Genomic DNA, 14,717 nt, shown 5'->3' on the forward strand with positions numbered 1-14,717 from the left:
TGTCGGCAAAGAGTGTTACTGAGATGATGGACCCTGAGAGCCAGGCTGAACATAACGGAGAGAACATGGCTGATGGGCTGAGACACAGAAGGAAAACCCCAGAAAGGCAGGACTTGTCTCCTTTACTGATACAACCCCAGAGTCAGAAGCATGCCCAGTACAGAGCAATAAATAGTTACTGCAGATGCCCAGTAAAAACTCACTGCAAGAATGAACTGAAGAAAACAAGAGGTCCTAATAATGTTGATAAATGGCTAACTGGAATAGATGCAAGAAATAAGTATGAAAGACAGAAGGCTTTGGTCAAAGTAGGAAAGAAAATATCTTCATTCTTGGCAATTTAATCATAAGAACTTTTTGTTGTTGCCCTAAGTCACTAAGTTGTGTCCGACTCTGCAACCCCACGGACTGCAGCATGCCAGGCTTCCCTGTCTTTCACTATCTCCTAGAGTTTGCTCAAACTCATGTCCATTGAGTCGGTGATGCCATCCAACCATCTCATCCCCTGCTGCCCTCTTCTCCTCCCGCCTTCCATCTTTCCCAGCATCAGGGTCTTTTCTAACGAGCGGACACTTGGCATCAGGTGGGCGAGGTGTCAGAGCTTGAGTTTCAGCATCAGTCCTTCCAGTGAGTATTCAGGACTGATTTCCTATAGGATGGACTGGCTGGATCTCCTTGCAGTCCAAGGGACTCTCAAGAGTCTTCTCCAACACCACACAGTTCAAAAGCATCAGTTCTTTGGCATTCAGCCTTCTTTATGGTGCAACTTTAAAGAGAACTTTAGGAACTGCCTATAATTTGGTTAACACTCATTTATTAGGTTATCATCAAGAAAAGAGTTTTAAACAACTACTGTCCTCATAACTTTTAATTCAAACTGGCTAAATCTCTGATTATTATATGGTGCTGTCAGGAATCAGAAGGAAGGTATCCCAAGACTTACTTTGGCTCAGCCAGATTCCCTCTTCCTCTTAATGAAAAGAGGTTGTGCAGACACATAATATTCCACTTTTCGTTCAGTTATGACCCGTTCAATACTCACTGTGATATGATTGTAGATAAGCTGAGACCATCCAAAGAGATCCGCTAGTCTATAAAACGCTGCCAGTTTACACCGCAGTAACTTCTCCCCTTTGTCATAGGCAATAGAATCAGACCCTCTAAGGTCATTCACAGGAGTCACCATACCAAGACCTGAAATATAAAAGAAGAAAAAAAAAAAAAAAGATTCAAAGACTTAACGTTTCTTGTCAAATGTAACTCAAATAGTTGAGATACTAATCCTCCCACAATGGGTCAGGAGGTAAGTCTTGAAAATGTCCAAGACTATTTTATAAAGGCTATGTTCCCCAAAATTAATACAAAAGTTAGGGTAGAAATCAATAACAAAAAAGTATCAAATCTGTGAGATGCAGTAAAGCAATACTTAGGAGGAAACTTACACTATTAAATATATAGATTAGAAGGGTTTTTTTAAATGATCTAGGTGTCTACCTTATAAAACTGCAAATTAAGCCCCAAAAGAAAAAAAGAGCAATAAAGATCAAGCAGATAGGAATCAAACAAAAACATAGAGAATAGCTGATTTAATCCTGAGAAGGTTAAAAAAATAACAAAATGAAAAACAAAAGGAAATAAAATACATTTCCAGCCCAGACTCATCAACACAACATAGCAAAGACAGAAATTACCAATACAAATCAGCAAGAGGGAATATCACTACACATCCTACAGACATTAAAAGGATAATACGAACATCTATGACAGCAAATTTTTAAACTTAGATGAAACAGACAAATTCCTTGAAAGACGAAAGTTTTTAAAGTTCACTCTGAAAGAAATAGACATACTGAACAGCCCTATTCATTAAGCTGAATTTGCAGGAAAAAACATTCCCCTAGGGAAAACTCTGGGCCTAGATGACTGTGGTGTCAATTCTATTGCTCACTTAAGGAAGAAACAATATCAATTCTGTACAAATTCTTCCAGAACACTTCCCAACTCATTCTCTGGCCCAGCATTACCTTGATATCAAAACCACACAAAAACATTATAATACAAGATATTACAAGAAGAAATAGACCAATATCCCTCATAAACGCAGACCAAAAATACTTCACAAAACTTTAGCAAATAATCCAGCAACATAGAAAAAGGATGTGACTTCTCAAAGTGGTGCAGTAGTAAAGAATCCACGGGACAATGCAGGAAGCACAAGAGATGTGGGTTCAGTCCCTGGGCTGGGAAGATTCCCCTGGAGTAGGAAATGGCAACCCACTCCAGTATTCTTGCCTGGTAAGTCCCATGGACAAAGGTGTCGAGCTACAGTCCATGGGGCCACAAAGAGCCAGACACAACTGAGCACAAACACACACACATATAAAAAGAGTAACACCTCATAACTCAGGGAGTTTATCCCAGAAAGAAAGACTGGCTCAGTATTCACAAACCAATCAATATAATCACCATGTTAAACTAAAATAGAAAAATCATGGAATCACTTTAACAGATGCAGAAAAAGCATTTTGCAAAAGTCAACATTCATTCAGGGTAAAAGCTCTCAACAATTTAGGCATAAAAGGGAATAACCTTAATTTGATAAGGGACATATACAAAAAAACTACTAAAAATATCAAACAAAATGATGACAATGTTCAGTCCTAAGATCAGAACAATGCAAGGATGTATGTATACTCTGCACTCTTAATAAATACCATACTAGGGACTCTAACCAGTGAAATAAGGCAAGAAAATAAATAAATAAAAATTTAAAAAAGAAGAAAATAAACAAAAACACACACTGGAAAGGAAGAAAAAGAAAGTATTTGATTGCATGATCACGCTTGGTCATGACATAATTATCCCTGTTACATACTGTCTGCTAAGTCAATTCAGTCATGTCCAACTCTTTGCGACCCTATGAACTGCATCCTGCCAGGCTCCTCTGTCCATGGGATTCTCCAGGTAAGAATACTGGAATGGGTCACCATGCCCTCCTCCAGGGGCTCTTCCCTGTTATATACTGCTGATTGGATTTTAATTAGGAATTATGAACTGTCTCAAGCAAAAGTACAGAGAAAATAATCTGTGGAAACTGGAACCCAAAGTGAATAGCACAGGACTCTCTAAAGGGGCGGGGAGTGTGGGAGTGAGAAGAAGAGAAAACAAAAGAAAAGATCCAGATAAAAAGAGGAAGGAGAATTGAATAAGCTGCCATATTTTAGCACTTCACAAAAACAACAGAAGAGGGAGCCCTAGAGTCAGGATTCCTGAACCAGAGTCCTGTAGGAAAATTAATTTCATGTAAAAATAAACAGAAAAATACCATGATCAAATACCACACAAAAATTATTAAAATTAAAAGGAACAAAATCACATTCCTACACATAATGAAAGCACACAAGAAAGAAATGTCCACAAAACAAATGAAAACTATAACCTATTATTTCATAAAAAATAAAGAAAAGCATTAATAATGAAAGTCAAAGCATTAGTTGCTCAGTCATGTCTAACTCTTTGCAACCCTTCAACTATAGCCCATCAGGCTCCTCTGTCAATGGGATTTCCCAGGCAAGAATACTGGAGTTGGGTTGCCATCTCCTTCTCCAGGGGACCTTTCCAACCCAGGGATCAAATCCAGGTCTCCTGCATTGCAAGCAGATTCTTTACCATCTGAGCCACTAGGGAAGGTATGAAAAAATTTTAATATAATTGGAAAAATTCAGAAATGAGGGATGGAATGTAAACGTAATTAGATATAAATGAAAAACACTTTTAAAAATAAATACTAAAAAGGAGCATAAAGGTGAGAAAGAAGAAAAACTTTTTAAATCATACAGAAATGAAGAAAGCAATAAAAAAAAAAAAAAAAGACCTGAAAAAAAGTGACAGTTAAGACAAAGAAAATCCAACAAACAAAATCCAGTGGGCATACCAGGAAACAAAAGCAAGTGAACAGAACAAATATTAAAAACTAACTCAAGAAAGCACTCTGAAAATAACAGATTTGGAAGAGAAAGGCACATTATCGAGAAAACTGATCTAGAAGGATCAATACCAAGACATATTCTGGCAAAATTTCTGGACTCTAAAGAAAAAAAAAAAAAGGCAACCATCAAGGAAAGAAATCAAGTAACTTATACAGAAACACTGTCTTCAAATTCCAAGAAAATGAATTATGTGTTTCAGATACACAAAATAGGAAAGGAGAAATATCAATAACCTCAGATATGCAGATGACACCACCCTTATGGCAGAAAGTGACGAGGAACTCAAAAGCCTCTTGATGAAAGTGAAAGTAGAGACTGAAAAAGTTGGCTTAAAGCTCAACATTCAGAAAACGAAGATCATGGCACCCGGTCCCATCACTTCATGGCAAATAGATGGGGAAACAGTGGAAACAGTGTCAGACTTTATTTTTCTGGGCTCCAAAATCACTGCAGATGGTGACTGCAGCCATGAAATTAAAAGACGCTTACTCCTTGGAAGGAAAGTTATGACCAACCTAGATAGCTTGGTAAAAAAGGGTTGGAAAAAAAGGGTTTTTTCCAGCAGTCATGTACGGATGAGAGAGCTGGACCATAAAGAAAACTGAGCACGGAAGAATATATGCTTTTGAGCTGTGGTTTTGGAGAAGATGCTTGCAAGTCCCTTGGACTGTGAGGAGATCAAACCAGTCCATCCTACAGATCAGTCCTGAATTTTCACTGGAAGGACTGATGCTGAAGCTGAAGATCCAATACTTTGGCTACCTGATGCAAAGGATGGACTCATTGGAAAAGACCCTGATGCTGGGCAAGATTGAAGGCAGGAGGGGAAGGGGACGACAGAGGATGAGATGGTTGGATGGCATCACCGACTCCATGGACATGAGTTTCAACAAGCTCCAGGAGATGATGATGGACAGGGAAGCCTGGCGTGCTGCAGTCCATGGGGTCGCAAAGATTTGGACACAACTGAGCAACTGAAATGAACTCTTCCTATATGAATTGTACCATGGGGTAAGCAAAAGAGCTGAGAGGATGCTTCATTCTGTGTGCAGACTGAGCGCTGATTCCCAGTAGACTGCAGCGAGGAGGCTGCTCTGCTCCGTAAGAAACCCTGACCAAGAAGCAGGCCACCCATGAGCGGCTGAGCACCGAGCTCCCCGCAGTCATGTGCTGAGTGACAGAACGAAGCAGCGCCCTTTCTGCTCACTCACCATTTCCCAGGGAAGTTTCTCTTTACAGAGGTATTCTAACTAGTAAATACAGAAGAAGGAATGACAGAACTGAAACATCACCATCTTGGAACTTTTGTTAAATTAATGGGTCCAGGCACTGAGCACGCACAGTTGCTCCAACACAAATGGCAATGAGCAGACATATGCACCTGCTGACGGGACGCAGTGACGCCCATCTGGTGGGCTCACCAAAGAGCAGAATCCAAACATACCCAGGCTTGCAGACCCAGCTACCAATTCACCATAAATACAAGGACAAAAGGGACGTGTTAGCACCACGGAGATGGAATCAGCAGAATTCAAGCTGCAGTAAACTCTACAGGTCAATGAATCCCATTTTCTTTAAAGTGTGAGGAGAAAAAGAGAGATAGAGGGGCAATTTGCAGCTTTAAAAATGCTTATGAGACAATAAGTAAAAAAGACAAACACTAAACCATCAAGCCAGAGAAGGCGATGGCACCCCACGCCAGTGCTCTTGCCTGGAAAATCCCATGGACGGAGGAGCCTGGAAGGCTGCAGTCCATGGGGTCGCTGAGAGTCAAACACAACTGAGCGACTTCCCTTTCACTTTTCACTTTCACGCAATGGAGAAGGAAATAGCAACCCACTCCAGTGTTCTTGCCTGGAGAATCCCAGGGACGGGGGAGCCTGGTGGGCTGCCGTCTACAGGGTCGCAAGGAGTCAAACACGACTGAAGCGACTTAGCAGCAGCAGCAAACCATCAAGCTTAAGGATAACCTTTTGGGTGGTAAAACTATAAAGAAAAGAAAAGCAGTGACACCATTCAAGTCAAGATGGTAATTAATTCCTTTTAAGAGGGCTAACAGGGGCAGGGTAAGCCACCGATAAAACTTTAAATCTTAACCAAGGTATTGGTTATAAAGGAGTTCACCTTAAAACCATTCATAAATTATATATATTTTTGTCCTACGCTATCTACATATGCTATATTCCACAACAAAGGTTAACATTTGTATAAAAATTTCATATGTAAGAGACAAACTATTAGATACAATTAAAACTAGAATTATTTCTTCCTTCTTTTTTTGGTGTAGCACTATTAAAATTTCCTTTATCTCTGATTAGTAGACAATATATGCTTTTCTGGTAAGCAGCCTGAGGTAACCTCTAAAACTGGTTCCCTATTCATTTGATCCAAAAAACCTCACAAAATCATGCAAATCAAGAGGTTTAAATCTTCATGTACTTTGAACAGTCATGAAACTGCCCCAGCGATTAAGGGCACGCATATCCGAAAAGCCACAAAGTATCTGAAAGATGTCCCTTTAAAGAAGCAGCATGTCATTCCGACGTCATCACAATGACAGAATTGGTAGGTGCGCACAGGCCACAGAGTGGGGCTGGATCCAGGGTCGGTGGCCCAGAAAGAGTGCTGAATTTTTCCCGCTCAAAACTGCAGGGAGTGATGCTGAACTTAAGGTGCTCGATGCAGAGTCTCTGGTTACTGAGCACATCCAGGTGAACAAAGCCCCCAGGACTTCCAGAGCTCACGGTCGGATCAACCCATGCACGAGTTCTCTCTGCCATACTGACACGATCCTTACTGGAAAAAAGAGTACACTGTTCCTAAACCAGAAGAGAAGGCTGCACAGAAGAAAAAGATCCCCCAGAAGAAACTGAACAAGCAAAAACTTAGGGCCTGGGAACAAATGCCACAAAAAATAAATGCAAATAAAAGAAAAAAAAATATGTAAGTAAATATATTAATTGTCCTTTATTATCCAATTCATATAAATATCACTAGACTCGCTTAGAAATCCATGTGAAAACATGGAAACCTAATGACTGTCATTCGACTTCGGGATGGAAGTGTGAGTTAGTAACTCACGTGTGATTCTTAACACTCGGTGGGTATCAACGGTGCAAACACTTGCATGAAAGTCAATTAACTCCCAAGAAGAGAGCACGGACAGGAAACCAGCAGGTGGCTCGTGACCCAGTGGAAACCAAACCCTTCAGTCAGTCAGAGCTCATTATCCAGCGCGTCAAACGGATTCGCGCACGGCGGCTGAGACAGCTGACCTGCAGGTGCCCAGGCTGCACCTGGCCACGTGCACGCTCACAAATCCCACAGCCACGGCAAAGTGCCACCTCTGCACAGCTAGCCATTCTGTGCTCACACGCACCCACCCAACATTCTCCTTCTGACTTTCTATTGGAATTTCTCTGTTTCTCGTTCATTTGCAAACAGCAGTGAAGAATGGTAAATAAGAAAGGCTGGCTTGGCTGAAATAAGTTCAGGCAAAATCAACATGCTTCTCTGCAAGCATTATTTCTGATTTGTTTTTTTCTTTTTAATTCACAAAGGGTCTGAGAAGCCACATATTAATAAAAAGCCATCTGCCTAAGAAATAACAGTCTCACTGGCTCCTAACAAAAGGAGCCCTCTGCAGTCTGGCTGATGCTCGGTCGGTAGAGACGCCTGCAGTGCAGAGACCCAGGCTTGGTCCCTGTGTCGGGAAGATCCCTGGAGAAGGAAATGGCAACCTACTGCAGTATTCTTGCCTGGAGAATTCCATGGACAGACAAGTCCGGTGGGCTAAACTTCATGGGGTCGCAGAAGAGTCAGACACGACTGAGCAACTAACACAGAGTCAAGATATTTTTAGGCCTATCTTTTACTATAACTGAAGTTCAATTTAAAAGAAAAACAAAACTCAATTCCATGCGTTACACTATGAGTGCTCACCTATTTGACTTAACAAACAGCTAAGAAATTCGACCTGGAAAACAGCAGAGCATGTGCACAGTCAGAAAGTACTCACTCATGTTCAAGGCCGCCATCCCTCCCTGTGGAGCTGCCGGGTAGACATTGGGTACGTTTGTGGTCATGAAATCTGCAATCTGCTGCAAGGCCAACAGGCCTGTGGGATTCTTCCCCTTCTTGAACTGTTCCTGTATCATTGACTCCAATTCTTCACAGAAAGCCTAATAAAAGGCAAATTAAAACAATGAGACACCTTGAGACACACGACAAGGCTAACTATCACACAGACCAACTTTTTTTGTTTTGTTTTCATCCACTGCTGCAAAGGCAGATGGGTAGTCTCATACATCACTGCTTGGAACAGAAATTAGTACATTCTTTTTGGAAAAGTAATTTAACAAGGTAAAAGCTAAACAATCTGAATAAACACTCTATTCCTAGGAATCATTTCTAAAGAACTAATCAGAGATGTGCTCAAAGGTTTATTGGTAAGGATGTTCAGTATTACCAATAAAAGGGAAAAGAGGTAACAGTCTACACTTTAAACAGAAGAGAACTGATTAAATACACTCAGTTGCCTTACAATGGAATTCTATGCACACATTCAACATGAAAGGCCAAAAAATTAAAGACAGCAGGCACTGAGAACATATAGATACTGGAAAAAAAAAAAAAAAAAAAAAAAAAAAACTGCTTTGCCATCAAGGAACTTAAAGCTTAGCAAGGGAAATGCAAACAGAAGAAGCCCCTAGTACAAGGGACCAGCAGTCTGTCTCAGCAGCATTCTGGGTGAGCCGTATGTGCGATACAGGGCCGAGCTTAGCTGTGAGCAGTGAGCCTGGAAACACCCGCCTGGATCCCAGCCTCTGGTCCCAGTAAGCAGTCACCAGCAATGAGCTTGTCTGCTGGCTTGGTCCTAACTCCTGATGGTCCAAGAGCCACACTCCCGCCTCTCGGCCCTCTGACAGCCTCTCCCCAGTGACCATGTCACTCAGTTCACTGTGGCCTATTTCCACCCTCATGCCCGAGACCTCCTCATTCCTAGCAACCGCGCCCCTCTTTGACCTCAGAGCCAAGCATGTGTTCTCCACACACCCTCTCCTAGTGTCTAGCTCACCCTCCTTTCAACCCCATGATGGTCCTAAGACCTCATGGCAAGCCAGCATCATCCCCTCACTCAGCTGAGGCCCTGGGTTTAACACTCTAAGCACACCCTTGCTTACAGCTCTGACTCCCTGCCATTTCATCTGGCAAAATCCCAGCCCCAGGTAAATTCAACTCTTCACCCTTTCTATTCATGAGCACTGGCCAGAGCGCACCCTTTTGAGTGCGTTCCCGGCTTCTCTACCGCCTCCTTCGTCTACTCCTCTACACTACTCCCCATGCCCACTCTGAGCAGATACTTCCATGGTTACTCCGTGGAGAACAGAGAATCCTGAAGGCAACTTCACAGGTTCTCTCTCACGGCCCCCAACTGCTGGCATCCGCACGCACAGAGAGGGCCTTCCCAACCCTGGCTGCAGCCCCTGAAACGCAAACACCAACACTGGGTCCACACTACCCAGGGACCTCCGGACTTACCAGCCTTTTCTCTAATTGTCCTCGTCTTTCCGGACCCCACAGGGCACGTGGGTCAGCAGCGCTCTGACACTGACTGTGTTCCCAACACCCCCGGTGCCCTGCACGGTGCCTGGCACACACCCGATGTTGAAAGTTTAGTTTCTTCACTCTCTCCTCAGTGATGTTCACTTAGTTACTTATTCTCAAGCCAGGTCTAGATGTTGTCCTGATTCTTTGGTTCCCTCTCTCAGCTCTTCCTCCACGTCCATCAGCAAGTCCTACTTATCTCACTTTCAAAATACACAAAGGAGCCTACCTCTCTCCACCTCCACCACCACCGCCCTGGCCAAGCTACCAGACCTCCTGTTTGAAGACAGCTTCCTCTCTCGTCCTGTACGATGCTTTCTCTCTACCAACCCAGAATGACTCAGACTGAACAGCGCCGTTCCCACCTGCAGCCCTCCAACGACCCTCTGCTGTGCTCTGAATGCAGACAGACTTCTGAGCTGAGCTTACAGGCCTCCTAGGACCGTGCCCTCCTCCCCTCCAACCACATCGCACCTCCTCCTCCCTCTCGCTCCCTGTGCTCCCTGTGCCCACACCGCACTGGCTGCCCTTTCACTCCCCAAGCTCGTTCCTATCCTAGGAATTTCATCTCTGCTGCTCCCTCAGCCTGGAATGCTGCTCCCCCTCCCTGCAGGCTGGCTCCTTCCTGTCATTCAGAGTTCAGACTCCAGACTCCCTTACTCAGAGAGGCCTGTTCTAACTGGTCACACACAATCTAATCAGCCAACTGTTCCCTGCACTGTTATGCTTGTTGCTTCTTGGTTATCTCCTTCAGCTAGAATGTGAAGTCTGAGACTTGCTCTGGGTGCTTACACAGGTGTGACACAAATGTCACATCACCAAGGTGTGTGCTACGACTTGTGTACTTTATTGTAAGTTGTATTATTGAGGAATTATATATGAATAATAACAATCAAACACAAAAGCTTTACATGCCTTGTTTATTGCTAAATGCCCAATTCCTTGCAGATAGAGATGATCAACATATTAAAAAAAACTCAATGAGTTATCTGCCAAGTGACAGCTCAAATACTGAGGAAATAAAACAGTGGATTAAAATGATAAGACGAGTGACACACACACAAACGCAGCGTCACCGACACGAGCAAACCGTGAAAACGAGATGCAGCAGGCCCGCATGGCCCTCGCCCCCACCGTGTCCTATGCCTGCCTCAGCTGGTGGGAAAATTTAGCCAAAGAACAAGTTTAATCAGAGACGGGAGAAATGCTGAAACCGAGGAAAACCGTCAAAGGAGACTAACTAATAACAATATAGTCATTAAGCATAGTCAAGGACCTTTAGCTGTTTCTCAAGGGCTATAGATAATATCCTGTGAGCTGTCTTATAGATACTAAAACCCCAGGTGGAGAAGTTGACTACATGATAACCAGACTGTACCCAGGACATGAGCTGCCAATTTCAAAACGTGACCACAGAGAAACGGACACCAGTGCGCCCCGGAACTGAAGAAGAGCTGTGCCTACAACAACCAGATGCTGCTGATCTGACCACTGACTACCAGCTGAACATGACTGTTAGAGACGACTGCTGTTTCTGCATATAACCTCCCCTCACTCTATAAAAGCTCTCATCCCCTGCTTGTGGGGGGCGGGGCAGGAATCAGCCTTTGGACAGATGTCCACCACTCTCCCCACCAGTTGCTGGCATCTGATATAAAGCAAACGTTCCTTTCCACCAAGCTGGCCGGCTTATTGGCTTTTGAATGGCGGGCAGCCAGACCCCCCCAACACATATGTTTTGGTCATGAAAACAGCACTACTTTACCTAAAGATGCAAAAAGGAGACACTTAGTTGGGTGTGATTGTAGTTCACATGCCGACCATAATTAAACGTAAAATCAATCAACAATCAGATACTGACTGCTAAGGTCTACTAAATGCCCAGCACGAAGCTAGGTGTTTTGGAGGAAAGACTGATTTTTAAATGGTCCCAATATATATACAGCCTTCCTGGAAAAGCAGAGAGAGTATAAAAAGAGAAATAAACATCTCCTATCTTTTATGATATTGAAACTTTTTCATTTGTTTTGTCTGATGACTTGAACTCTTCAACAGCCATACATATACATACATAAGGCACTAACTCCTGTGTTCAGGTAAATGGACTTTAAAAAACACAACAGAGCAGACGAGCTGAAGAAGTGGAAGCAGACAGGGGGCCCAGGGCCAAAGAAAAGCCTCTCTTACGGGACTCTGCAGGATCATGGACACCCGCTTCTTCTGCTCCATCATGTTGAAATCCTGGCGAAGGTCTGGCGCCATGTTCCTCTCTCGCAAGTATTCTGGATTGTTCTCATCCACTCTGTCGAAATACCGCTCTTTGTGAGGGGCTGTGGCCGGGGGTGGTGAGGTCACCACTGCAGCCCGAGTGTCACCATTCATCGCACAGTCCTTCTAGGCTCCTACAGAATCAAACAAAAGAAAGCACTGTTTTGCATGCGTGCCCAGCAGCATTTCATGACAGCGCGTCAGCCTGATAAACGGTCTCCAGCACGAGGGCACCCCAACTGACCCACCAGGCACAGTCATGACGGGCGGTGCTTGCTCGTGGCTTCGCACTCCCGTGGCTGGCCACCATCCCCCACCCTCCCACCAGCCAGGGCCAGTTTTGTCCTTACCAGTGTTCTTCAGCAGACAACAGGAGAACAACCTAACAAAGCTACCGTATCCTCTGACAAACTCTTTAGATATTAAAAATTTGACCCCAAGATAAAGTCCCACACTGTCCCAAACAGACAAGATCTTCTAATAGCAGCAGAGTTAATTTCCAGAGACATTTGATTCCTGACATTTTCCCCAAAAAGGACTGATGGCGACTCTGCAAAGGATTCTCCACACAGGTCAGAGGGAAGCTGCTTATCCGTCTGTATTCACACAAATGGGAAATGCTCACCACCGCCACCTTCTCAGTTCAGAGAACAGTAACACTAGGCTCTGAAAATGTCAATATGTCCTTGAGTTGGTAAGTAACCTGAAAAGATGCCCAAATGGCTCAAATTTAACAGTTTGCTAATATAGCTACTTACTTTACACTCTTTTTACCCCAATCTTTTATTTGAAATGCTGTTTGAATGCATAATTTAATATTCATCTTTTAACTACTAAATCTCTGAACAGCACCTTTACTAATCATACAGACAGTTCAATTTCTATTCTGCTTCTATAACCCACTGGCTCCGCGGTACAGAATCTGCCTGCCAATGTGGGATACCGGTTCAGTCCCTGCTCCAGGAAGACCCCACATGCTGTGGAACTAAGCCGGTGCACCACCACTACTGAGCCCGTGGTCTGGAGCCTACGAAGTGCAACTACTGAAGCCCATACGTCCTAGAGCCCACGCTCGGCAACAGGAGAGCAGCCCTGCGAGCCACCACCAGAGAAAGCCCATGCAGTAGCGAAGCCCTAGCCCAGCCAAAAATAAATAAATTACAATTAAAAAAAGAAGAGGCAGCAGAACCAGCATCCAGTAGTTTTCAGCATATAGCAGGTATATAAATTAAAATTTCTGTATAAATTAAAAAGAAGGAAATAATCTCAGAACCCACGGGCAGAGTTTTAATGGAGAGTGAGCGAGCAACAGTTCCTGAAGCCACAGAGGCTAAGCAAAGTAGGGATTTAAAAGAGGTGATTAAATCAGCAACTAAAAAAGTGAATAGTGCCCCTTTCTTACACTGTATAGAAAAAATCATTCCAAATGGAACACAGATCTAAATGTAACAGCAAGAGCATACGATTCTTACAAGAAAGTGAATAAATCTTTGAGACCCTGGCTTAGGCAGTCTTATATGACACCGAAATAGCAACAAAAGACAGAAAAAAAAAAAGATAAACTGGCCTTCCTAAAAATTAAACTATTTGTGCTTCAAAGGATATATAAAGTGAAAAGACAACCCATAAAATGGGGGGAAATTTACAAACCATGTATCTGAGAAAATATTTACATCCAGAATATACAACTTACTTCAAAACCTTGAAAGTCATCAAGCAACCTCAGTAGATCCCACAATGAACAGAACTGCCCAGTTGAGCCTAAATTCCTGACCCTGAAAATCATGAAATATGAATAATAAAGCAGAGATTTTAAGCTGCAAAGTCCTGGAACGGTTTGTTGTGCTGCAATAGATACCTACAATAACGTTCGTGATACAGGGAAGGAGAATGAAAGCAGCCAGAACTGCAAGGGAGACACTGTTCTTTACTTGTATTTGAGCCTCTCGCCTCCCCTGATTGTCCTCCTCACTTTACAGGTCACTCAGCTAGGAGGCCAGCAGGCCTGGGGTTATAACGCCGGACTCCTGGCTGCAGAGCCCACGTTTTTAACCTCTAAGCTGTACTGTAATTGATGCTGATGACCACAAGGAGGGAAAACAATGTCCCCGAAGGATGGCACAGGGTGGAACTGAGGGCACAGATGCCTTCAACAGGAGGACCCAACCTTGGGAATCTGGGGCTGGCACTGTTAGCTTTTTAATGTGCACGTGAATTGCCTAGAATCACGTCAGGGCACAAATTCATAGCACGAGACAGAGCCGAGATGCTGCGTGTCTCGTGAGCGCCCTAGTGACACCAATGCCCATGAACTTGGACCACAATTTCAATGTGCGTGTGAGTCGCGCAGTCGTGCCCGACTTAGACCACAGTTTGAATAGTAAGTCTTTAAAGAATAACCAGTTGAAGAAAACATCTTTTTTTTAAGAGAAAGATCAATTTTGATACTGCTTTTCTGACATCTAAAGATATGACAGCATACTTAAAGTAACACTATTTCAAGGACTTCAACGTATAAAAACAGTGACTAAAAGACAATAAAACATAAGGGAACCAATGGCCTAAAAACTTACCCTTCTCTGAACATATCCTTTAAAATGTTTGTTTCATCTGTTTAACCTAGTTTGTTCTATAAGAAGGACCCAAAAAACAAAATATTATTCATGGTTGTCTGACATTTCTTCATTAGATATAAATGAAGCTGACCATTCTGAGCCAATGATAAAAATGTTCCACTTGAATGTTTCGGGGAAAAATATACAAAAGATTACACAGTATTAAGAGTTCTCTATTACCAAATGAGTCCCAATTTTAAATCATTTTCATAGGTAAGTAAGAGAGGGGAACATTTTA

General features: G+C 43.1%; 1 protein-coding gene across 8 annotated transcripts in view; it reads right to left on the reverse strand.

The window, feature by feature from the left end:
* ADD1 (adducin 1) overlaps positions 1–14,717 on the reverse strand; it is a 90,836-nt gene that overhangs the window by 31,112 nt on the left and 45,007 nt on the right. For all 8 annotated transcript variants that reach the window (XM_055589244.1, XM_055589243.1, XM_055589242.1 and 5 more), the window contains exons 2-4: positions 11,784–11,998; positions 8,008–8,170; positions 1,043–1,194 (exon numbers count right to left, since the gene is read on the reverse strand). In XM_055589244.1, the coding sequence (XP_055445219.1) occupies positions 1,043–1,194; positions 8,008–8,170; positions 11,784–11,978 (510 nt within the window). In that variant the 5' untranslated portion in view covers positions 11,979–11,998. The remainder of the gene's footprint in view (positions 1–1,042; positions 1,195–8,007; positions 8,171–11,783; positions 11,999–14,717) is intronic.

Source organism: Bubalus kerabau, chromosome 7, assembly GCF_029407905.1.
Source record: "Bubalus kerabau isolate K-KA32 ecotype Philippines breed swamp buffalo chromosome 7, PCC_UOA_SB_1v2, whole genome shotgun sequence".
NCBI classification, from domain to species: domain Eukaryota; kingdom Metazoa; phylum Chordata; class Mammalia; order Artiodactyla; family Bovidae; genus Bubalus; species Bubalus kerabau.